At 35.9% G+C, this 26,340-nt stretch overlaps 1 protein-coding gene across 1 annotated transcript in view; it reads left to right on the forward strand.

Moving 5' to 3' along the window:
• LOC123538281 (alpha-1,6-mannosylglycoprotein 6-beta-N-acetylglucosaminyltransferase A-like) overlaps positions 1–17,723 on the forward strand; it is a 61,384-nt gene extending 43,661 nt beyond the window's left edge. The window contains exons 14-18 of the mRNA XM_053530412.1: positions 732–896; positions 2,069–2,215; positions 2,523–2,642; positions 8,041–8,224; positions 14,242–17,723. Of these exons, the coding sequence (XP_053386387.1) occupies positions 732–896; positions 2,069–2,215; positions 2,523–2,642; positions 8,041–8,224; positions 14,242–14,501 (876 nt within the window). The 3' untranslated portion in view covers positions 14,502–17,723. The remainder of the gene's footprint in view (positions 1–731; positions 897–2,068; positions 2,216–2,522; positions 2,643–8,040; positions 8,225–14,241) is intronic.
• The last annotated feature ends 8,617 nt before the right edge of the window (positions 17,724–26,340 follow it).

The raw sequence follows: 26,340 nt of genomic DNA on the forward strand, positions 1-26,340 counted from the left end.
GAATTTGAACCTGTATAAAATCAGAGACAGCACCAACTGTAAGCAGATTGTACCTCCCTGCTGCATAAACACTGTTACCCTGATTCATTCATTTATGTTTATAAGTAACTTCATGGATGACTTCATTGTAGCACATATTAAAGAAAGGCATTATTCCTATTCATTAAATACCTTACTATAAATGGCAACAAATTTACATAAAAGTTACACAAATACTATTTGACTTGTAATGCGGATTTTGGCACATGACATAACATGTTATTGGCATACTACCAGTTCTTGTCAGTGCGTTCTGCTGTTGATGTCATAGAGCAACGTATATAATGATTAGGTCAACTAACGGCTGGTGTGTGCTTTTCCATCACAAAAGCAATCCTAGTATCACAATGGCTCTTGGGCCATTATTGCAACAATGGCTCTTGGGCCATTATTGCACCAGATAAACCACTATGTTCAGAAAGCACACCTCAGTCAGTTTACATGATCAACCTTTAGCCTGCTAAATTTCTGAAATGGACTGGTCCATCATCCGATTTGGACAATAACATTTATTATTTGAAGTGGTGTTCACTGAAAATTTACTGACTGAAAAGCGAACGGTGCAGACCATGATCAGCTTGCACTTTTCACAAAGGCAGAATCACCTGTCAACAGCAGACTTAAGGTTAAAATAAGGCACATGTTTTACTCTTCACCAGTATCCTAATACTTACCTGTGTGTTGAATTACAGGGTAGAGAAGACTTCTTGAACATGGTGAACAAGTCTGGTATAGTTATACATGGAACAGTATATAAAGAGAACAAATCAGTGAAACTAGAACACATTCCAAGTTACGTGGTCAACCATGGTATCTTAAATGGTGAAGATCTACATACATTATTGAGAAAATCTAAAGTAAGTAAATGTTGAAGGGCTTTATGCATTATTGAGAAAGCCTATTGTACAAAAATGGTGAAGATCTGCGTACATTATTGAGAAAGTCTAAGTAAGGTAAATTGGTGAAGATCTGTGTACAATAGAGAAAGTCTAAGTAAGGTAAATTGGTGAAGATCTGCACACAATGAGAAACACTTAGTTGAGTAAATGATGAAGATTGGCTGAACTACATTTGCAGTTACAAGTACCATTTTGTCAACAAGAAAATGGTGTACTGTAAAAGGGGTCAGAATTAAGCAAATTTGAAATAATGAGTATGTTTGCAGGTTTTATATTGCGAGATTATTTGTATAAAAAGTTATCTTGCTTGTTGCGGCTTTTTAATAAGTTGGGTGTCCAAAACAGTTTGTCGTAAAGCATTACCTTTAGGCAGATATTTTAACTGTTAAGTGTCTGCTGATCTATGATACTAGTACAGTAAAGATTGATTGCTATTAATTGTATGGATGTTTTAACACCTAATTATCCATAAACCTTGATGAGGTAACAAATACCACTGTAGAATGCCTTTGGTTAATAATTTCTGCTAACACACATAACTTCTTTTGATTGTTTATTTAATGATAACAGGCAAAGTGTTCTTCTTTGCCCTAAAATCAGAGTTGTTTTGTTGTTTTTTAGCTCGACTATTCGAAGATAGCTCATCCTACTCGCCCCAGCGTCGGCGTTAGCGTTAGCGTGGGCGTCACACAAATGTTAAAGTTTGCGTACCACCCCGATTATTTTCAACGTCCATTGAGATATTGCTTTCATATTTTGCATACTTGTTTACCATCATGACCCCAGTCTGTAAAAAGGAGGAGGCAACTCTATCAAGCATTTTGACTGAATTATGGCCCCTTTTTCGACTTAGAATAAATGTTAAAGTTTGCGTACCACCCCAAATACTTGCAAAGTCCATTGAGATATTGCTTTCATATTTTGCATACTTGTTTACCATCATGACCCCAGTCTGTAAAAAGGAGGAGGCAACTCTATCAGGCATTTTGACTGAATTATGGCCCCTTTTCGACTTGAATATGCTTATTGTAATGTTAAAGTTTTACTCATTGCTTATATTATACTATCAAGCACTGAGAATAGTCGAGCGCACTGTCCACTGACAGCTCTTGTTTTGTTTTTTTTTTCAGATATTTTTGGGGCTTGGATTCCCTTATGAAGGACCAGCACCACTAGAGGCAATAGCAAATGGGGCAGTATTTATCAACCCAAAGTTTGCAAAACCACACAACAGAAATACAGTGCCATTCTTTAAGGGAAAACCTACAGAACGAGAGGTAATTTTCTTGGATTTTTTTTTTTGTGCTTATATAATTTGAGACTAGATATCAAGCAATTATTACACCAACAAAAAAAAAGTCATAAAAATTTGCTCTGGTGAACATTTGTGCAGATTCACATTTGATATGATGGAAAGAGAAAGAAGTTTATAAGTACATATTTTAATTGTTTTATCGTTATAATTTGATAAAACTGGAAAATGATAGCTACTGGTATTTCAATAACTTATTACGTATTAATAATATATTTTTCCAATCTCTGTTTCAATCTTCATTTGGATTAAACTGGATTATAATTTTTCAGTTGACAAGTCAACATCCGTATGCGGAGCAGTTTATAGGTGAACCGTATGTTTATACCATAGATATAAATGACTCGGAGGAAGTTCGAACAACAGTACAGAAAATATTGGACACTAATCATGTAAGTAAATAATTTACTTAGATTGTAAAGTGGATTAGCCTTTAGCCTGCTTGCGGCAAGTGATTCTGCCTTTGTGACCAGTGCAGAACAAGATCAGCCTGCACATTCGTGTAGGCTGATCATGGTCCACACTGTTCGCTATTCAGTCAGTAAATTTTCAGTAAACACCCCTTCAAATGATAAATGGTACTGCCCAAATTGAATGATGGACCAGTCCATTTTAGAAATTTAGCAGGCTAAAGGTTGTTATTCGGAGTACGGTAACGGTATTGGAACCATAATGACAGTCGGCAAATTACGTATTCTCAATTTGAGCCACACCATGAGAAAACCAACGTAGTGCATTTGCGACCAGCATCCGCACAGTCTGGTCAGAATCCATGCTGTTTGCTTTCAAAGCCTATTGCAATGAGAGAAACCATTAGCAAACAGCATGGATCCTGACCAGAAATGCACTATGTTGGTTTTCTCATGGTGCGGCTCATATATGATTTCGTTTTATTACCTGTTTTTAGCTCACCTGTCACAAAGTGACAAGGTGAGCTTTTGTGATCGCGCGGTGTCCGTCGTCCGTCCGTGCGTGCGTGCGTCCGTCCGTAAACTTTTGCTTGTGACCACTCTAGAGGTCACATTTTTCATGGGATCTTTATGAAAGTTGGTCAGAATGTTCATCTTGATGATATCTAGGTCAAGTTCGAAACTGGGTCACGTGCCTTCAAAAACTAGGTCAGTAGGTCTAAAAATAGAAAAACCTTGTGACCTCTCTAGAGGCCATATATTTCACAAGATCTTCATGAAAATTGGTCAGAATGTTCACCTTGATGATATCTAGGTCAAGTTCGAAACTGGGTTACGTGCCATCAAAAACTAGGTCAGTAGGTCTAAATAGAAAAACCTTGTGACCTCTCTAGAGGCCATATATTTCACAAGATCTTCATGAAAATTGGTCAGAACCTTCATCTTGATGATATCTAGGTCAAGTTCGAAACTGGGTCACGTGCCATCAAAAACTAGGTCAGTAGGTCAAATAATAGAAAAACCTTGTGACCTCTCTAAAGGCCACATTTTTCATGGGATCTGTATGAAAGTTGGTCTGAATGTTCATCTTGATGATATCTAGGTCATGTTCAAAACTGGGTCACGTGCGATCAAAAACTAGGTCAGTAGGTCTAAAAATAGAAAAACCTTACGACCTCTCTAGAGGCCATATATTTCATGACATATTCATGAAAATTGGTCAGAATGTTCACCTTGATGATATCTAGGTCAAGCTCGAAAGTGGGTCACGTGCTTCAAAAACTAGGTCAGTAGGTCAAATAATAGAAAAACCTTGTGACCTCTCTAGAGGCCATATTTTTCATGGGATCTGTATGAAAGTTGGTCTGAATGTTCATCTTGATGATATCTAGATCAATTTTGAAAGTGGGTCACGTGCCATAAAAAACTAGGTCAGTAGGTCAAATAATAGAAAAACCTTGTGACCTCTCTAAAGGCCATATTTTTCATGGGATCTGTATGAAAGTTGTTCTGAATGTTCATCTTGATGATATCTAGGTCAAGTTCGAAACAGGGTCATGTGCGGTCAAAAACTAGGTCAGTAGGTCTAAAAATAGAAAAACCTTGTGACCTCTCTAGAGGCCATACTTGTGAATGGATCTCCATAAAAATTGGTCAGAATGTTCACCTTGATGATATCTAGGTCAAGTTTGAAACTGGGTCACGTGCCTTAAAAAACTAGGTCAGTAGGTCAAATAATAAAAAAAACGTGACCTCTTTAGAGGCCATACTTTTCATGGGATCTGTATGAAAGTTGGTCTGAATGTTCATCTTGATGATATCTAGGTCAAGTTTGAAACTGGGTCAATTGCGGTCAAAAACTAGGTCAGTAGGTCTAATATCATTAAAATCTTTTGACCTCTCTAGAGGCCATATTTTTCAATGGATCTTCATGAAAATTGATCTGAATGTTCACCTTGATGATATCTAGGTCAGTTTCGAAACTGGGTCACGTGCGGTCAAAAACTAGGCCAGTAGGTATAAAAATAGAAAAACCTTGTGACCTCTCTAGAGGCCATATTTTTCATGAGATCTTCATGAAAATTAGTGAGAATGTTCACCTTGATAATATCTAGGTAAAATTCAAAACAGGGTCACGTACCTTTGAAAACTAGGTCAATAGGTCAAATAATAGAAAAACATTGTGACCTCTCTAGAGACCATATTTTTCAATGGATCTTCTTGAAAATTGGTCAGAATTTTTATCTTGATAATATCTAGGTCAAGTTCAAAACTGGGTCACATGAGCTCAAAAACTAGGTCACTATGTCAAATAATAGAAAAAACGATGTCATACTAAAAACTGGGTCATGTGGGAAGAGGTGAGCGATTCAGGACCATCATGGTCCTCTTGTTTATGGATGGACATTTGCCCATTGAGCTATACGTATTCATATCTGAGAAATGCTCAATTGCCAAAATAAGAATACGTAATAACACAGAAATGGCCAAGTGTCAGTATGTGTCTGCTGCCTTAATGTATAGAAGAAATGGATGCGTTATAACTTAGATAAAGCATGTGAGCCGTGCCATGAGAAAATCAACATAGTGGGTTTGCGACCAGCATGGATCCAGACCAGCCTGCGCATCCGCGCAGTCTGGTCAGGCTCCATGCTGTTCGCTTTTAAAGCCTATTGGAATTGGAGAAACTGTTAGCGAACAGCATGGATCCTGACCAGACTGCGCAGATGCGCAGGCTGGTCTGGATCCATGCTGGTCGCAAAGCCACTATGTTGGTTTTCTCATGGCGCGGCTCATGTAAAGATACAGTTGTACTTTGTTCCCTCAGACTTGGATAATTCAGACACCACCCTTTGATCGAACTCATCATCAGGTCCAGGCCAAATTCCTTTATACTCTTTATTGTTCAATAACAAAGTACCAATAACTCGAACAAATCTTGACAGTCCTGTCACGTTCGAGATAACGAGGTTTGACTGTATCAGTTAATTGTAAATTCACTGCATGTTTGGTTTTTATCCGCTACATTAAAAGTGTAGATATAAATGATGTTCAAACTACAGTGCAAGAATTTGGATACAGACAATGTAAATTTGATTAAACCTTCTTGCAAAAACCACCTAATGTCCTTCGATAATTGAAAAAAAGTTGTATTATTCAAAAGTGTTTTCTCAGAACAAGTAAATTCACAAAATTCTTGGTTAAACGGGAGGAGAAAATATTGGCTTTTATTAGAGGGTTTTGTAGAAGTGACCTTTGTTTAGATGTGGTCTTAAGTACATGTTCGACTGTATGTCATTTGTGCATGTATACATGTTTATATACTCCTCAAAGTAATTTTAGGTCCACTTGGAAAATACGGGTACTGACAGTTTTAAAGTTATTAATAATTGGTAATAAATAAACGCATCCAAATGTTAAAAAAAGTATTACAAAATATTATATAGGTAGAAACATTTATCTTATCAGTTCAAAGTGTTCCTGATATCTATTGTTTGGTCAAAAGTTTAAAAATAGAAATGTGACAGATTGCCTTATTCATTTTTTCTCACTTTTTTGAAGTCGAAAATTTTTGCCACCATCAAAATGAAATATTAAGCACAATAATGACAGTGCATAATAGCGCATTTTGAAGGAGAAAATAAAAAGATTCCCCAAACAAAACAGGTGGTAAGAAGTCAAATTGACAGTTTGGAGGGGATGGGGGGTGCGAAACCAACCAAGGAAGAAAAAAAAAACTAGCCTGGTTTTTTTCTAAGGGAAAATATAAACCTGTTGCTGTCTTTCTTGGGGAAAAAACTGGCTGGGAAAAGGACTGATCATTAGATCGTGAATTATTTTGAGGAGTGGAATGTATAAAACTTAGAAAAAACTGTATTGCCTAGTTTTGCATGCAACTGAACTGGAAACAAAAATGCTGAAACTTCATGTATTTGTTTCACTAAAAAAATGCATTTACATTGCTTAGAAGTGGACAGGTGAGAAGTATTTGATATTTGTTTACTATTTACAGCAGGTTATTTTGTTTGTGGTATTTTTAAAATGACAGGTTACTCAGCTTGTAGTTTTTCTTTTTTCATTTGTTTACGTTGAGTTGCTTGTCAGTATGTTGTTGTTTGTTCACAGATTTTCTAACATATGAAAAATCACTTCTTAGTACACACAGAGGTGAAGGTAAAACTACATAAAATGTAGGGTCTGCAGTGTGTAGAATACAGTTCTTTACTGAATATAATATATTATGCCTTTAGTGATTATAAAACATAATGTTTGTGGTGAATATAATACATAATGTCTGTGGTGAATGTAATATATAATATCTGTAGTAGACATAATACCTAGAATGTTATAGTAATCAACTTAAAACAATCCATGATGTCTGTAGTGAAAGTAACACATTATGTCTTTCTATAGCGGACAAAATATATGATGTCTGTAGTGAATTTAATACATAATGTCTGTAATTAACATAATACATTATGTCTGGACTGAACATGATACATAATGTTTGTAGTGAATATCTGAGAAATGCTCAATTGCCAAAATAAGAATACGTAATAACATGGAAATGGCTAAGTGTCAGTATGTGTCTGCTGCCTTAATACATAATGTTTGTAGTGAATATCTGAGAAATGCTCAATTGCCAAAATAAGAATACGTAATAACATGGAAATGGCTAAGTGTCTGTATGTGTCTGCTGCCTTAATGTTTGTAGTGAATATAGTACCGGTACATAATGTCTCTAGTGAATGTAATATATAATATCTGTAGTGGACATAATACCTAGAATGTTATAATAATCAACTTAAAAAAAACATGATGTCTGTAGTGAAAGTAACACATAATGTCTTTCTATAGTGGACAAAATATATGATGTCTGTAGTGAATTTAATACATAATGTCTGTAATTAACATAATACATTATGTCTGGACTGAACATGATACATAATGTTTGTAGGGAACATAATACATAATATCTCCAATGAATATATTTCATGTCTGTAGCGGATATAACATACAATATAATATATGTAGTTTATTCTTTGGAAAGATTTTATGGCTCCACATGTTTTAAAAATATTCCAATCAAACTTCATATTACACACAATCCCTATGAAGTACACATGGTAATACATAACATTGTGCATACATATTACTTCTAGGCTTAGTCAAGAAAAGCTATTATTGGAAAATATGTGTTTGTCAGTACCGTTGATATATGGAAATTAAACCAACTTTTCAACATTTGAAATAGCATTTCAATGAAAGTTCAAACACCTGATCATCATGCTATATAGATAATGTGACATTTATTTCAAGGCTGGTCCTGATATTGCAGTTTTGTGCCTTTGTTGAAAATGTTACATGTTGTGCATTTCAGTTTAAAGGTTATCTGCCATATGAGTATACAGAAGAAGGTTTTATACAGAGAATGAATGCATATATAGAACATCAGAATTTCTGCCAGTTTCAAAAACAGCTTTCAAAATGGCCGCCAGAAAGCGCAGTTCAGATTCTATTTGGAGAGGCAGGAAAATCCTGCAAGGACGTGTGTTGGGAAAAAAGTAAGTATTTTATGTAGCCCTTGATTGGTCATTTAAAGGCTTCTTTTTGTTGTTTTTGCATAAATGATTCAGTTGATTAAAAAAAAAAAAAAAACAGAAATGTGTTGAGTCGCATTTGACTATACATGGCTCTTTCTTAAGGACAGAAAATAGATGGCATTTGATTTTTTGTCGAGCCCGTTTGCAGAAGTGAAGACATAGTTGTCCAAATGGCTGTTTGGTGTATGTGCGTCCGTGTGTGCGTCCATCCGGATTTGTTTGTCCGGACCATAACTTTGACATGCGTGGAGCAATCTGATTTATATTTGGCAAGAATGTTAACCTCAGTGAGACGGAGTGTCATGCGCAAACAGCAGGTTCCTATCTCAAAGGTCAAGGTCACACTTGGAGGTCAAAGGTTAAATTCAATGATGACTGTCCGGAGCATTTCTTCATGTGCATTGCATGGAGGGATTATGATGTAACCTGGCACAATTGTTCACCATCATGAGAGGGAGTGTCATGTGCAAGAACCTAGAATTACTTCCCTTTGTTGTTACTATAAATAGCTTATATTGTAACTTATTTATTACTGGTCGTAGGGAAAAATCAAGACCACTTTTTGAAACTTTTTGAAAACATCATCAAGTTAAAAACTGACCAATAAAAGTAAAAATGTATATTTCATAATATACAGGTGGACCAACATACTTCACTACAAATGTCACATTGGTAGTTTAGTATGCCGGTCCGTCTGTATAGCTAAGAGCCGACACTAACCTTACAGTGCATTATAAATTCACCCTGAACGTGTGAAGTTTCTCTAGTCTGGGTCATTTGAAAAGGCTTGTTAAAGCCACTGCTGATTTATGAGACATGAACAGAGATTATAAAATAATGATATGACAATATTATACCAGTCCCAGTGTGTTGTACTGTATGTGCTATCAATGAAGCATTCATTATTGTAAATGTGACTTTGGTAGTGTAGTGTGCCAGTTCATCTGTATAGCAAGGTGCCTGCAGCATTTGCTATGTTTATAATTGAATTTTGTTTCCTTTCAGAAGATAAAAGTAAGTTGCCCTTGTTATCGAATTACATGAAAACTATATGGTTGCACTTTGGCCTGGAATTTAAATTCATCATTTTAGCTCACCTTAGCCAAAGGCTCATGGTGAGTTTTTGTGACAGCTCAATGTCCGTCGTCCGTCTGTCAACATTTTCTAAAACAATCTTCTCGAAAACCACTGGACAGAGTTACACCAAACTTAATAGGAATGATCCTTGGGTGGTCCCCTTTCAAAATTGTTCCATTCAGAACTCTGCTTGCCATGGCAACCAAAAAGAAATACTTTAAAAATCTTCTTGTCCAAAACCACAACGTGTAGAGCCTTGATATTTAGCATGTGACATCATCTTAAGGTCCTCTGTCAAGATTGTTCAAATTATGCCCCTGGGATGAAAAGAGGCCCCGCCCCAGTGGTCACAAGTTTTACGTAGACTTATATAGTAAAAAACTTTAAAAATCTTCTTGCCTAAAACCACATGACCTAGGCCTTTGATATTTTGTACATAGCATTGCCTTATGGTCCTCTACCAAAGTTGTTCAAATTGTGCCCCTGGGGTGAAAAGAGGCCCAGCCTGGGGAGGGGGGTCTCATGTTTTACATAGACTTATATAGGAAAAAAACTTTAAAATTCTTCTTGCCTGAAACTGCAAGGCCTAGGCTTTTGATATTAAGGATGTTGCCTTTCCTAGTATTTCTCTACCAAAATTGTTCAAATTATATCCCTAGGGTGAAAAGAGGCCCTGCCCTGGGGGGTACCAAGTTTAACATAGACTTATGTAGGAAAAAATTGAAAGATCTTCTTGTCAGAAAGTTAAAGGCCTAGGCATAACATTGTGTGGTGTAACATTGCCTGGTGGATCTCTAACAAGTTTTTTTTTTTCAAATTTTGCCCCTGGGGTGAAAAGAGGCCCCACCCTGGGGGTCATTTGTGATAATTTTGAATTATATAAGAAAAAATACTTCAAAAATTATCAGGTCAAATTTCCTAGACTGTTTGATTAATTATAATTACCTGATTATGCAAGCGATTAGGGATCACTTGACTGTGACCTTGACCTACTGACCTACTTTCTTGTTTTTAGCTCACCAGAGCACAAAGTGCTCAGGAGTGCTCAGGGTGAGCTATTGTGATCGCTCACCGTCTGGCGTCTGTCCGTCCATCATCCATCCGTCCGTCGTCCGTCCGTCCATCCACACTTTCCTTTAAACAAAATCTCCTCCTAAACCAACAGGCCAATTTTGATGAAACTTCACAGGGATGTTCCTTGGATGGTCTTCTCTAAAAATTGTTCAAAGAATTGAATTCCATGCAGAACTCTGGTTGCCATGGCAACCGAAAGGAAAAACTTTAAAAATCTTCTTCTCAAAAACCAGAAGCCCTAGAGCTTAGATATTTGGTGTAAAGCATTGCCTAGTGGACCTCTACCAATTTTGTTCAAATCATGACCCCGGGGTCAAAATTGACCCCGCCCCAGGGGTCACTTGATTTTACATAGAAAAACCTTAAAAAATCTTCTTCTCAAAAAGGAGAAGCCCTAAAGCTTAGATATTTGACATGTAGCATTGCCTAGTGGACCTCTACTAAAATTGTTCAAATCATGACCCCCGGGGTCAAAATTGACCCCGCCCTAGGGGTCGCTTGATTTTACATATGAAAATCTTCAAAAATTTTCTTAAAATAAACCAGAAGGCCTAGAGCTTAGATATTTCATGTGTAGCATTGCCTAGTGGACCTCTACAACATTTATTCAAATCATGACCCCAGGGTCAAAAATGACCCCGCCCCAGGGGTCACTTGATTTTACATAGGAAAATCTTCAAAAAATTTCTAAAAATAAACCAGAAGGCCTAGGTCTTAGATATTTGACATGTAGCATTGCCTAGTAGACCTCTACAAAATTTCTTCAAATCATGACCCCCGGGGTCAAATTGGCCCCGCCCCATGGGGTTACTTGATTGTACATAGAAAAATCTTCAATATTTTCTGAAAATAAACCAGAAGGCCTAGAGCTTAGATATTCGACATGTAGCATTGCCTAGTGGACCTCTACAAAATTTGTTCAAATCTTGACCCCCCAAGGGTCAAATTTACCCAGCCCCAGGGGTTACTTTATTGTACATAGGGAAATCTTCATAAATTTGCTTAAAATAAACCAGAAGGCCTAGATCTTAGATATTCGATATGTAACATTGCCTAGTCGACTTCTACAAACTTTGTTCAAATCATGACCCCGGGGGTAAAATTGGCCCCGCCCCAGGGGTTACTTGATTGTACATCGGAAAATTTTCCAAAAAATTTCTAAAAATCGTCAGTTTGACATTTGAAACATATTACTCTGGTGAGCGATCCAGGGTCATCATGACCCTCTTGTTTAAGATACAGCCTTGAAATTTGGATGACATGTACTGTTTTGTACACCAATCTTAAAACTGTCTTTCAGTGACCATGAATATGACCTACTGACCTACTTTCTAATATTTTAACATCAGTTTGTCATTTGAAACATGTGGCTCATATTACTCAGATGAGCGATTCAGGGTCATCATGACCCTCTTGTTTTGTCATTTCACAGTTTACTAAAACCTTGTTGGGTATATTTTGAAATATGGGTACCACATCTTCTGTATGTCTGCAGTATCAGCGGGCGATACATATATCTGAGCTTCTGGTGATTGCTGCTCTGGATTAGAAAATCTACATAGGTTTTTTAGGAAAATCTGTGTACTTTATGTATTCATAAATTTACTCATATACTATTTTAAGTTTTTTTAATTACAAACGGTACAGTATAAACTTTTACATCAAGAGTGTTCAATGACATTTAACACACAGTCATTACAGTAACTGTTATAATGATGAAACTGTAATGACTGACCATCCTTACAGCAAACTATTAGGAACAGCTACCCCTTGGAAAACTGTTTCCTATATGTAATAAAATAAAAATTCAAAATCATTGATATATCTTTAAGAAACCACCCAACCATAAGTGGAATCTATTCAGAGACATTCTGATTTGAGAGGCTTGATTGTGAAATTAGTGTAGTAGGGTAGAGTATAAGGGTGCAATTAAACTTCCTTGCTATTGAGCTAGCTTTTATAGTGACGTTGTAGATTGTCTGCCTTAGGTGTGAGAGGTCCCGGGTTCAATTCCTGGTTAGGCCTGAAATTCAGCCTATAACATTTGGCATCCAACATAAATAACTCATGAGTAGATATGAATTGACACCTTAGAACGTCCCACAGAGGTTCAAACTCCTGGAATTCGAGGACAAATTCAAAATTTGAGTTGGTGTTGAGTATAACGGTGCACTTATACTTCCTTGCTATTGAGCTAGCTTTTATAGTGATGTGGTAGAGTGTCCGCCTTAGTTGTGAGAGGTCCCGGGTTTGATTTCCAGTCAGGCCTGAAATATTTCCAGCCTGTTTAACAAGCTTTCCAACTTATATGTATATTTCCCAATAAATAATGGAGTTCTTGGGCAAAAAATGAATTTAAACACTTTTTTACGTACTATTTTCTGTACTCAAGACTTCTTAGTACAGTGAATAGGAAAATGCATAATAATTTAAAGCTTTATTTATTGTAAATTTTTTTCACAGGAAAAATAAAACATTTTGCTATTGAAAGTTTAAACCGAGAACTGTTTTACTGAAACAAAACATTATACTAAACAATATACATTAGGAAATAGAGATCAATATAATTGCACCTTTACTGATCCTACCTTTTCTGTATTATAAAAGTGCTTCGGGGGCCTCCGTGGCCGAGTGGTTAAGGTCACTGACTTCAAATCACTTGCCCCTCATCGATGTGGGTTCGAGCCTCACTCGGGGCGTCGAATTCTTCATGTGAGGAAGCCATCCAGCTGGCTTACGGAAGGTCGGTGGTTCTACCCAGGTGCCCGCTCGTGATGAAATAATGCAGGGAGGGGCACCTGGGGTCTTCCTCCACCATCAAAGCTGGAAGTCGCCATATGACCTATCATGTGTCGGTGCGACGTTAAATCCAACCCAAAAAAAAAAATAAAAAATAAAAAAAAAATAAAAGTGCTTCAGTTGCGACATTTTGATACAAGCAAAACTGTATTATCTGCACTGTAAAATACTTATTGGTATTTCATTTTATTATCGGTTGGTTAAAAGTTAATTTTTTTATTTACCATAAGTAAGCTGACAAGATTATATGAAGCAGGTATTAAAGGGTAACTCGAACATTATATGAATAAACCTAAATGTTTTATTGTTCAGAAAAGTGTGATACTGTTTCTTGAACCGTTTTCATTTTCAACTATATTGTGTAATTGCAAGGGAAGTAAACTAATAGATATCTCTGCTTATAAGTACTGGCCTAAGGCAAGAGTTGTCATTCTTTGCGGATCACAACTTTAGGCCACATCAAATTGAAAAGTTGTTCATCGGATTTTTTCCCAAAAAAAATTATAGAGGCGAGAAAAAAAAATTTTTTTTTCAACAAATCACAAGTGAGTGAAGAGCGAGGAAATATATGTATCGAATTTTAGTTTACATCTGACAGCAAAAGTTGAGGCAAACAGTTCAGTCCACTGAACTAGACAATTATATTTAAAAAAAAGCTCAAAAGAAGGAAGGAGAAAATACAAATTTTGTTAAATATAACATGCAAAATATACACTAGAGTGTTAGTAGATTTTAGATGTTGTAAAAGGGTTATGTTTTAACCTTATCATGCTGGGTACGATTTATTCTTCCTTTGCGACCGGTACAGATCATGATCAGCCTGCACATCTGTGCAGTCTGATCATTGCCTGCACTGTTTGCCATTCAGTCAGTATGTTTTTGGTAAGCATCCCTTTTAACAATTACTGGTTCTGTCCAAACTGAAAGATGGACAAGTTCATTGTAGAAATTTAGCAGGCCAAAGGTGAAAGCCTAATGTGCTGTGGTTGAACATTTTTTATGTTTATTTTCTTTTTTTTTAATTACAGATCTCATTTGCGAACCAAGCCATTTTCTTGAAACCAATGCTCACAGTGCTCTTATATCTCATGGCGCATCATGTGCCGCAAATAAAACTCTCACCGACATTTTTTATCCTGCGTTGGATACTAAAACAAATGACTGTATAGTTCAACAAGAGGAACTACTTTTTAGCTGTGTAGGAAAACAGGAAAATCTGCGTAGACTGTGTCCATGCCGGAACTACATCAAAGGGCAGACGGCACTCTGTGTTAGTTGTGAAACGTGATATAGTCGGTCAGATTTGTGTCGCTAATTTTTAGAGTTTTTGTTTCTTTGAAAAGTAGATAGCATATTTATGTATTGTGTAGTTTACCAGTTTTGTAGAAATGTAAAAACTACTAGTACACATTATTCAAACTGCAAAAAAATCTGTTCTACCTGTGATGCAAAAATGGTATGTTCCTTATTTAACAATGGAACTGCCTATTCCTTCCAGAAGGGGTGAAAGGGTAATAAAGAGGATTTATTTTTGTCATTTCTATCTTCATGTTGACTAAGCTGTATTCATTCCTTACCAGTAAAACTAATTTTCTGTATGTGGTTAGTGTTCTTTGTGTGTATTTTTTCAACTTATTCTTGCATAAAAACTACTTTTTTCACTGGATCCGCCCATGTATTAACGGGAGAAAAATCGTGTGCAAACAAGGCAATTCACGTGCTGTTAATACCCAATTTTTATTTTTGAAATGCTTTGCCAGGGATATATGTATGTATTTTTACGCACACTGATATTTGGCATCTGCGTCTTGTTTCTTCCTTAACAACCTCATCTTGTAGCATTATAAATACAATGTAATCCATAGTATGTTTAGCTGTATCTGTTTCCAACCCCAAACATACTGCCCCCATCAATGTACGCCCTAGCTTCTCTTAGAGTTCACTCCCTTTACAAAGCGTCTGTTCAGTTATTGTAAATAACTGTGAATAAATAAGTATCGCGTGTAACTTGTACTATTGTTCGTTTTTAGGTATTATATTTATGATTTTGGTAAGTGTCAGTCGGTATGTTTTTATCTAATTTCTCGAATTTATATAAATAGCTTGGAAACTTGACACTACGTTCATACTTATCCATACTCCAACTGCATGTCCGTACTCAATATAACTCGAATGCAAAGTTATTATTCTTGAAATTGTGATCGAGTCCACCAAATTGTGAAATGGTATGAACAGTTATTGGTAATTTTATGTTTGTAATAATGAGAGATAAAAAATTGCTTAAAAACCTTCAGGTGCTTTTGATAGTGTTGTTTATTTCCGGGCTCTGGATACGGATATTTAAAACATGTTTACCGTTTCCAAGAACAACTGGAATGGTAAATAAAAAATGTACCGGAATCGTCAAGTCATCACGTATGAAAACAATATATAAATCGCTGTGAAATATATTTTTATGCAAGAATAGCGACAATACACGTTTGTTTTGTGTATTAACGTCTGCAGAAGCCCTTGGGATATGTTTGTGACCTCGACCTTCGGTCTTCTGCAGACGTTAATACACAAAAAAACATGTATTATCCCTACAAAAAAAAAAGACAATTCTTACAAAACCATGTAAACTTTGTTTGAGACTTGTGTTTTCCGAAAAAAAGGAAAAACAGTGACAGTATTCTTGATATTGTCTCTACAAAGGTAGTAAATCCGTCTTTATATAGAAGTTAAAAAATGTATTGATTTCAGAGTTTTAGGTTTTGGTTTTTGACATATTCATAGCTCACAGAATTTCTTGATTGTTCAAGTTGTTATACTGCAAATAAGTGTAAAAAGTTTAATAATGATTGATTTCATGTTGTTCTTATATGCCTGAAGGGACGTATTATGTTATACCCCCGGTGTACGTCTGTCTGTCCATCTGTTAGCAATTTCATTTCTGCTCTTTAACTCTTGAACCCCATGAAGGATTTCAAAGAAACTTGTCACAAATGTTCACCACATCAGGACGACGTGTAAAGCGCATGTTCTAGATGGCTAGCTTCAAGGTCAAGGTCACACTTAGGATTTAAAGGTAATTTGAGTGTTTCTTTTCCGCTCTGTAACTCTTGACTGCCTTGAAGGATTTCAAAGAAACTTGACACAAAGGTTCACCACATTGAGACGACGTGCAGAGCTACAAGGTCAAGGTCACACTTACGGATCAGTATTCATATGAGTGTGTTTCGTGTCCGCTCTTGAACTGCTTGAAGGATTGTAAAGAAACTTTGTACAAATGTTCACCACATCAAGATGACATGCAGAGCACATGTTCTGGATGGCTCGTTTCAAGGTCAAGGTCACACTTAGGGGTCAAAGGTCATCGCTGTGTAACTCTTGAAGCCGTTGAAGGATTTTGAAGAAACTTGACACAAATGTTCACCACATTGAGATTATATGCAGAGCGCTCTGGATGACTAGCTACAAATTCAAGGTCACACTAAGGGGTCAATGGTCATAACTTCGGGTGTATATTGCTCTGCATTGCGGTGCTCTTATTTTTTAAAAGTTTTAAATAGCAGTATTTTTCTTTATAAATGATAGTTTTAGTAAGTTAATAGAGAATAGCAACTATATTATATTACGAGTTATTTTGGCATGGTCCAATTTTTTGATGATTTATGAAAACTGGTTTTAACTTGGCATGTACAGTATTAGCAGTTTAACATATTTTACTGTGAAAAAATTGGTATCAGCTCTAGTCAGATATTGGTACTTTCTGTCTTTGTCTTTCAGAATGGGTGTCAAATTAGGCCTATCCATAGATCAAATACATAATTTGATCAAACATGGATGTTTGTTACATGAAAAATTGTTGATTGTATTCTATACTCGATGATTTAATGTGGAAATAAATATTCTCTTTACCTGTTAACTGTCAATGAAATGAAAATTTTTTATTCTGTTCCATACTTGATGATTTTATATGGAATAACCGTTAACTGTCTGTGACATAGTTTTATAAAATTTGTAATTGTTTTGTAACAAATTATTGGTTACAATTTTGTATTAACAAGTGTTTGAATATTATAGTCTTTCTGGATTTCCTGGCTGGTACAGAAACCCATGTTCTTGTATACTGTAAAATCATTTAATTTCGTGGGCATGAATTTTCGCGGTTTTGGTCAAAACGGCAATTTCGTGGGGATATGAATTCGTGGATTTCAACTTTTGAATATAAAATGAATGGGAATTTTATTTATTTGTTGGGATTAAATTTTGTGGATTGAACCAACCACGAAATCCACGAAAATTAGTCCCCCACGAATATTAATGATTTCACAGTATCTAAATAGTGAAAGAATGCAGAAATAGTATACAGGTACATATGATTGTTAATATTACATATTTTTAACTGTCCACTATCTTAGCTATATTTTTTACTTGTTTAATTGTTTGTTTTTTCTACTAAATAAGTTTGGTTTTATAGAAACTTAAATTTTATTAATTGCATTGAATTATAAGATTCCAAAACTTTTGTCAATTTGTTTGTTTTTAGCTTGACTGTTAGAAAAAATAAGTAGGACTGTTGCAGGCATTTTTTTCAGGTTAAAGTTTTATGGCAAACCTCTCAGTTTTACTATATCTTCTAAAATACTGTGCCTAATGTTATCAAACTTCACCCAAGATTTGGTCTCCGTAAATGGCAGGCATTTGATAATTTATGGTCAGGTATGCTAAAGGTCGAGTTCATCGGTCTCGCATACTTTTATAGTGCTTGTTGAAGTTCTAAGACATGCTTCTCAATTTGAGCCGCATCATGAGAAAACCAACATAGTGCATTTGCAACCAGCATGGATCCAGACCAGCCTGCGCATCCTTGCAGTCTCATCAGGATCCATACGGTTTGCTTTCAAACCCTACTGCAATTAGAGAAACTGTTAGCGAACAGTATGGATCCTGACCAGCTTGTGCGGATGCGCAGGCTGCTCTGGATCCATGCTGGTTGCAAATGCACTATGTTGGTTTTCTCATGGTGTGGCTCATTTCATGATATCTGTTATTAATTACTGCATTGATAATCACCAAAGCTCGCATAAGGATTGATTTTTAGTGAGGGGCAGTTTTGGTTTAGGGTAAGGTACCTCAAAGGTCAAGGTCACTGGGGTCAGATTTTGTAATAGTTTTGATTAACCCTTATTATGCTGGACACAACTGGTTCTGCCTTTGCGACCAGTGCATCCTTGCAGTCTGATCATGATCTGCACTGTTAGCCATTCGTCAGTATCTTTTTAGTATTCACCCCTTTTAATAGTTAATGGTACTGTACAAAATGAAAGATGGACAAGTTCATTATGAAAAGTTAGGGGTGTCTTCCTAAACTGGTATTCATAATGTATCTTAGTATGGGTATGTCTAATACATGTGTCTATTTTGTAAGCACTTACCAAGCTTTTAACCTCTTCACCAAAATGAGAAGTGTTCTTTATTATTTTACATTCCTCACAGTTTATTATAACTTATATATCTTATTGATTTTATCCCATCTGAGTACAATGTGACCTTGCTGGGCTTTTGTGATTGCCCTGTATCTGTGGTCATGATTGATTATTAAATTTGCTTCATCTTAATACAGCTTGATCAGAATGTTTCCTTAAATAAGATCTGGCATGAGTTCAAAATTGTGTAATTTTGGATCAAAAAACGAGCTCACTACATCAGATAATTGAATAACTATAACTTTGTAGGCCACATTTTCTGTCTTACTTCTGTAGGAAATTGTCTTACTGTTTGTCTGATCAAGTTCATAACTTGGTTACCTGATGTCAGAAAACTAGGTTACTAGGTTTAATCCGAAAAAAAAACATTATTAATATACATAACCCTAACCCTAACCCTTAGGAATGAGATATTTCAATGGAACTTTGTACGTAGGTAGCTCAATAGAATGGAAGATGGCTGCTAGGTCAAGGTCACTGTTTAGTCATTGTAACTGTAGCTTAAAATAGAACATAATTGAAAAACCTTGTTCTCAGGAAATGTCCACGTCTCTTTATTTCACATATCATTCCTTAATGCTCTATCAATTAAAATAGAACTTTCAGCTCACTTTAGTTTTCTTCTTGCTACATATCCTGTTATAAGCTTCACATATCTTGCTATGAAGTTGTTTATAGTTTATGTTAAGTTTTCAATGTTGTGCCATGATGCTCTCTAGTTATTCATAAGATTTATTTCCAATGCCTTGTTGTTGCATAGCTTATTTTCACATTTTAAATGATTGTTTTATGTAGCTTTAAATTTCACATTTTATGCCATGTAGCTTTAAATTTCACAATTCATGCACTGTTGCTGCCTGGATTTTTCACATGGTTATTATTTTCACATTTTATGCCATATAGATTTAAATTTCACATTTCATACATTGTGACTATTTAGGTTATTTAGTTTTTAGCTCACCTGAGCACAAGGTGAGCTTTTGTGATCGCCCTGTGTCCGTCGTCCGTCGTCAGTCGGCGGCGGCGTCAACAATTTTACTGTTAACACTCTAGAGGTCACAAATTTGAGCCAATCTTAATGAAACTTGGTCAGAATGTTACCCTCAATTAAATCTTGGAAGAGTTCGATATTGGGTCATCTTGGGTCAAAAACTAGGTCACAGGTCAAATCAAAGGAAAAGCTTGTTAACACTCTAGAGGTCACAGTTTTGGCCCAATCTTAATGAAACTTGGTCAGAATGTTACCCTCAATAAAATATTGGACAAGTTCGATATTGGGTCATCTGGGGTCAAAAACTAGGTCACCAGGTCAAATCAAAGTAAAAGCTTGTTAACTCTCTAGAGGTCACAACTTTGGCCCAATCTTAATGAAACTTGGTCAGAATGTTACCCTCAATAAAGTCTTGGACGAGTTTGATATTGGGTCATCTGGGATCAAAAACTAAGTCACCAGGTCAGATCAAAGGAAAAGCTTGTTAACACTGTAGAGGCCACATTTATAACTGTATCTTCATGAAACTTGATCAGAATGTTAATCTTGATGATCTCAAGGTCCGCTTTGAATCTGGGTCATGTGGGATCAAAAATTAGGTCACCAGGTCATATCAAAGGAAAAGCTAGTTTACACTATAGAGGCCACATTTATGACGTTATCTTAATGAAACTTGGTCAGAATGTTAGTCTTGAGGCTATATAGGTCAAGTTTGAATCTGGGTCATGTGGGGTCAAAAACTAGGTCACTAGGCCAAATCAAAGGAAAAGCTTGTTAACACTCTAGAGGCCACATTTATGACTATATCTTTATGAAACTTAATCAGAATGTTAATCTTGATAATCTTTAAGTCAAGTTCGAACCTGGGTCATGTCAGGTCAAAAACTAGGTCAACGAGTCAAATCAAAGGTAAAGCTTGTTAACACTGTAGAGGCCTCATTTATGACTGTATCTTTATGAAACTTGGTCAAAATGGTAATCTTGATATTCTCAAGGTCCAGTTTGAATCTGGGCCATGTAGGATAAAAAACTAGGTCGCCAGGTCAAATCAAAGGAAAAGCTAGTTTACACTGTAGAGGCCACATTTATGACCATATCTTAATGAAACTAGGTCAGAATGTTAATCTTGATGATCTACAGGTCAGATTCAAATCTGGGTCAGGTGGGGTCAAAAACTAGGTCACTAGGTCATATCAAAGGAAAAGCTTGTTAACACTCTAGAGGCCACATTTATGACCATATCTTCATGAAACTTGGTCAGAATGGTAATCTTGATGATTTCAGGGTCCAGTTTGGATCTGGGTCATGTCAGTTCAAAAAATAGGTCACTAGGTCAAATTAAAAGAAAAGCTAGTTTACACTTTAGAGGCCACATTTATACCATATCTTAATGAAACTTGGTCAGAATGTTAATCTTGATGGTCTTTAGGTCAATAGGTCAGGTGAGCGATACAGGGCCTTCAAGACCCTCTTGTTTTACATTTCATTTACCTAGCCACTTAAGCATTATTTTCACATTTCAGGTCATGTAGCCACATAGTTTTTATTTTCACATTTTACGCCATGTAACTTTAAATTTCACATTTCATGCACTGTTTCTACCTAGATTATTTAATATTTCACATTTCATGTCTTGTAGCAATATTATTTTTATCTTCACATTTTATGCCATGTACCTTTAAATTTCAAATTTCATGCAATGTTGCTACCTGGATTGCTTAATATTTCATGTCTAATGTCTTGTAGCAACATAATTTTTATTTTCACATACTGTGCCATGTAGCTTTAAATTTCAAATTTTTCATGCCTAGGTAATTATTATTTCTTATTTCATATCATGTAGCCTAATAGTTTATTATTTTCACATTTTATACGATGTAGCTACACAGCTAATTTAAATTTCACATTTCATACTGTTTTGAATTTCACATTTTATAGAGTGTTTGCCACCAGCTAATTTTGAATTAATTTATATACTCCTTGCCAGCTGCCACCAAAGTTAATCTAGAATTATATCTCATGTCACATTCGCTACCTAGATAACTTTAACAATCACATTCCATGTCATTTTGTTTAGCTTGTCCATATAAGTCAGAAGTCCCATTTTGTTCTGTGTATGACTCACCTTAAAATTCACATTTTATTTGTTGGTGTAGTGTATTTCATAATTGTAAGGTTTCTTGTACCATCCAGTTATACTCTTATCTTGCCTAAAAGATGTTTTTGTAAAGATTTACTGTAAATTTGTGTTTTTGTATCTTATTCTGGCCCAGCAAGTCAAACTGCCACTCATTTAAGTCTGCCATAGATTTATTCCAAAACATATACCACAAAATCATTGAATTTTGATTTTATTTTAATTGCCATACTGAAACTGAAACTGAAACTGGTTTATTTGCTTAAACGCCTATTTCTACATTTAAAACATATTCAATGGCGTTTTACAATACAAGTTGAAATAAAATATTAAATATAAAATATTTTAAATAAGATTAATTAAAACGAATCAAAATAGCAATTATTAATTTAAAGTCAATGATAATACTATATTTTAAAATACTACTAACATACAATTATCACAGACAAACATTAAATTTCTATCACTGTCACCAGCATCATTGTTTGAAACTCAGTCAAAACTTAGAATAATGCAAAGTAGTCTCTGAAGAAATGCGTTTTCAACCTTTTCCTAAAGCAGTCAATTGAAGAACTTTGTCTGATGTTCAACGGCAAATTGTTCCACAACTTTGGCCCTATAGTACCATAGCTTCTATCACTAAAAGTTTTTCGCTTGTTGAAAGGGACGATGTAACAGTCAACTGATGACTCCGAGGATCTGAGGGAGCGCTGGGGGATTTTCGGTGTTAAGAGTTCAATCAAATATGCAGGCGCATTTCCAACATGGCAATTGAACATGTACGTCAAGATCTTAAAGTTTATTCTGGCTTTGATCGGCAGCCAGTGCAAATCGTAGAGTGCCTGCTTAGAACTGTCTCTTCTTCTACGATTCAGAACTAACTTCGCACACATATTTTGAATGCGTTGCAGTTTTGCGATGTCACAATCAGAAATACCGTATAAAATAACATTACAGTAGTCTAAATGCGAAATAACCAGCGATAGCACTAAGGTTTCAGTTGCATCCTGAGTCAAATATTTGCGAATGTTTTTGATTCGGAAAAAATTCAACATTGCCGTTCTACACTTTATTTTTATATGCTCTTTGAACGTTAAAGTTTCGTCCAAATAGGCCCCCAAATATCTGATGTTACTCTGTCTCTTGATTTTATCACCACAAATATCTATCTCGTGAATGTTTAACTTATTCAACTGAGGGGCACTTCCAAAGGCAATATGTTCAGTTTTTGAGGAATTCATTTTTAGTTTGTTACTGTTCATCCACTCATTTGAATCTGTAGCAAACTCCTCTAGTTCACCAATGGATTTAGCCTCGATGGATGGTTCGGGCTTAAAACGTGTGCTTGCGGTGTGGTCGTCGGCAAAGCAAAGACGGAAATGGACGGGGGGAACAATGTCAAAAATCGTTCCTGCGTACGTGAGATAGAGCCACGGCCCTAAACAGCTTCCCTGGGGGACACTACACGTAAGCTCACGTGCTGATGACACTGTTTGATTCACACTCACGCGGCAGCTCCGTGGCCTCAGATATGAGTTCAACCAGTCCAATGCAACACCAGAGACACCATACTGACATTTCAAAACGTCCAAAAGAATATCGTGATCTACCGTATCAAAAGCTGCACTAAGGTCTAATGCTATCAATGCAGTCACTTCTTGATGTTCCATAGCGTCCAAGATGTCATTGATAAGTCTCAATAAAGCCGATTCGCACGAATGATGTTGCCTGTATGCGGACTGATTTTTCGGAAGGAGATTATGTTCATTTACATGTTTATTAAGTAAGTACAGTGCTGCTTTCTCTATCAGTTTGGACAAGAATGATAAGTTGCTCACTGGCCTATAGTTTGAGAATATAAGTTCGAGACCAGCTTTCTTTAACAGAGGTCTAACTATTGCCTGTTTCCACTGCACTGGGAAGACTCCTTGAGTCAATGAAAGATTCACTAGTCTAGTTATAATTGGGAGGAGCTCGTTTAAATATGACTTCAACACTTTTGTTGGAATAACATCAATTTCACACGACTTTGTTTGTAACTGGTTAATGAGTTTTCTAACTTCATCCTCACTAAGTTCATCAAATTTTCCAAATTCCGGCACATTTCTCATTGATGGTTTATAGTTTTCAAAATCTTTTAAGCTGTCCCGTATTTTCTGAATCTTTTCCATGAAAAAGTCAGCAAATTTGTCAGCTAGCGTATTTTCATTTTCAACAACAGGCATTGGATTCTCCGACTTGCCGCCGGTGAGATCTGTCACAAATTTGTAAAGTTTTTTGGAATCACCCTTGTATTCGAGCACTTTTTCGCTAAGAGTTCTCTGTTTTTCTAGTTTCAGTTCATGGTGATATTTATTAAGAGCAGTCTTGAAAATTTCATAGTCCTGTGGATTTTGGTACCTCCTCCACAAACGTTCGGATTTGCGCAGAATTTGTTTTAAGTGGCGGATATCCTCATTAAACCACGGTTTCGGATTTCGACAAATAATAGTTTTCTCTTTTAAAGGAGCGTGCTTGTCAATGATATTTTTCATTTCATCTTGGAAAATGTCAACATATGTCTCAATTGAATCACTTTCAATTTTCAAATCAGCAAGGTCACTAGCAAAATCTGAGTCATTTATGTCATTAAAGTTCCGGTAAGTAATAGACTTGCTGATGATGTTTTCCTTTTTCACTTTTGTAATGACTTTTACTACACGATGGTCGGATATGAAAGGACCGGGTTCACATGAGATAAGTTCAACACCATTTGCGACCTCTGTGATCACAAGATCAAGACTCTGACCGAACACTTGTGTTGGGAAATGTACATGTTGTTGCAACCCCATAGCACATAAACAACTGTTGAATTCAGAAATAGTGTTGGTGTCGTCATGTATATGTAGATTGAAATCTCCCATGATCATGAGATTGGGGTACTTGGAAATAACGTCTTCAAGAAATTCGAAAAAGTCTTTCACAAATTGCGTAGGTGTCGCCAAAGCTGGGGGTCTATAAATGCCTACACAATTAATGGTAATGTTTTTAAAGACCATTTGCCATACTCCGTACTCAAAACTTTCGGTGGTGCCAGATACAATTTTGCGCATTTGAACACTACTTTTACAAGTCAGAGCAATACCATAGACCTAAGTAGAGAATTTAGAAGCAATTTTCAGTTGAAATTTTAGTTGCAATTGAAATACAATTAAGCCATGACAGCATTTGATTATTTTTTGCCAAAGACAACACTATAGTTCGAATAAGATGTGTTCATTTGAATTTTAGTTGCCACAGAACATATTATAGTCCGACCTTTAAAGTCATCGTATGACTTATAATTGTGTTGATGTGATGTTAAACCCAACAAGCAGTATTTATTTAAATTTTAGTCATCACAGACTGCACTATATTTGGATCAAGTCACATTCATTTGAATTGTAGTTGCCATAGACTGCACTATAGTCGGTCAAGCGGTGTTCATGTGAATTTTAGTTCTACTTAGACAGTATTAGTGAAAATATCCCAAACATGTTACAGTCTAGTCTTTAATTATTTTACAGATATCTATCAAACAGAGAAATGCTGTTAAAAAAAGAAATAAGTAAACAAAACTTTGAAAACACATCTGGATGCACCATTCTAAGGAATGTTGGCCATTAAAAAGAATGAGTTAGCATTGCAAATGAGAACAATTTGATTCTCCCCTTTTACAACATTTTGCATTTTCTTACTTGTTTCATAGATTTTTAAAAACAATATTTTATGAAAAAATTTAATGTTTTAAGATTTACCGTTTGAAAACTGTCTGTCTGTCTGTCTAATTTTCATTCCATCTAGCCGCTCAGTTCTGGTCAAAATTTATTTCAAACTTACAATTGATAAATTACATGTAATTCTTGTAGTCTAAATGCCACTTACATGTATTTTGCTGTCAAAGGCAGGTGTGCTTCTAATGTACACTGACATTGTTGCAGATAGTATAAACAAAATCACCCCTCTCCTCCCTCCCCACCTCATCTGACCAAGGTGAACAAATCCGACCTTTGTTTCAATTATGTCCAAATTTTCACTTTATTCTTTTGAAACGGTAATATTTATCATCCTAGAAGTAGTATTTTTTTTTTTTTATTTCTTTGAACTTTTTTTTTTTTTGAAATTTTAAATGCTTTGGTCAGACTGAGCAGGAGTAATTTTGTATTGGGGAGCTTTGTTCAACATTCTCATGTTTGCAATAAAGTTTATAAAAAGTGCCAGGAAGTACATACATGTTCCCTCAGTTTGTATTCCAAACTTACTTTCAAATTCACTTTCAGAAGTAAACCACAATTTGGAGCTCTCCTTTACTATAGTAGTTGAAGTGAAAATTGATATCCACAAAGTTGAACATAAATTGAGCCACGCCATGAGAAAACTAACATAGTGCGTTTAGAACCAGCATGGATCCAGACCAGCCTGCGCATCCACACAGTCTGGTCAGGATCCGTGCTGTTCGCTTTCAAAGCCAATCGCAATAAGAGAAACTTTTAGCAAATAGCATGGTTCC

The sequence above is a fragment of the Mercenaria mercenaria genome, chromosome 18, assembly GCF_021730395.1.
Source record: "Mercenaria mercenaria strain notata chromosome 18, MADL_Memer_1, whole genome shotgun sequence".
NCBI classification, from domain to species: domain Eukaryota; kingdom Metazoa; phylum Mollusca; class Bivalvia; order Venerida; family Veneridae; genus Mercenaria; species Mercenaria mercenaria.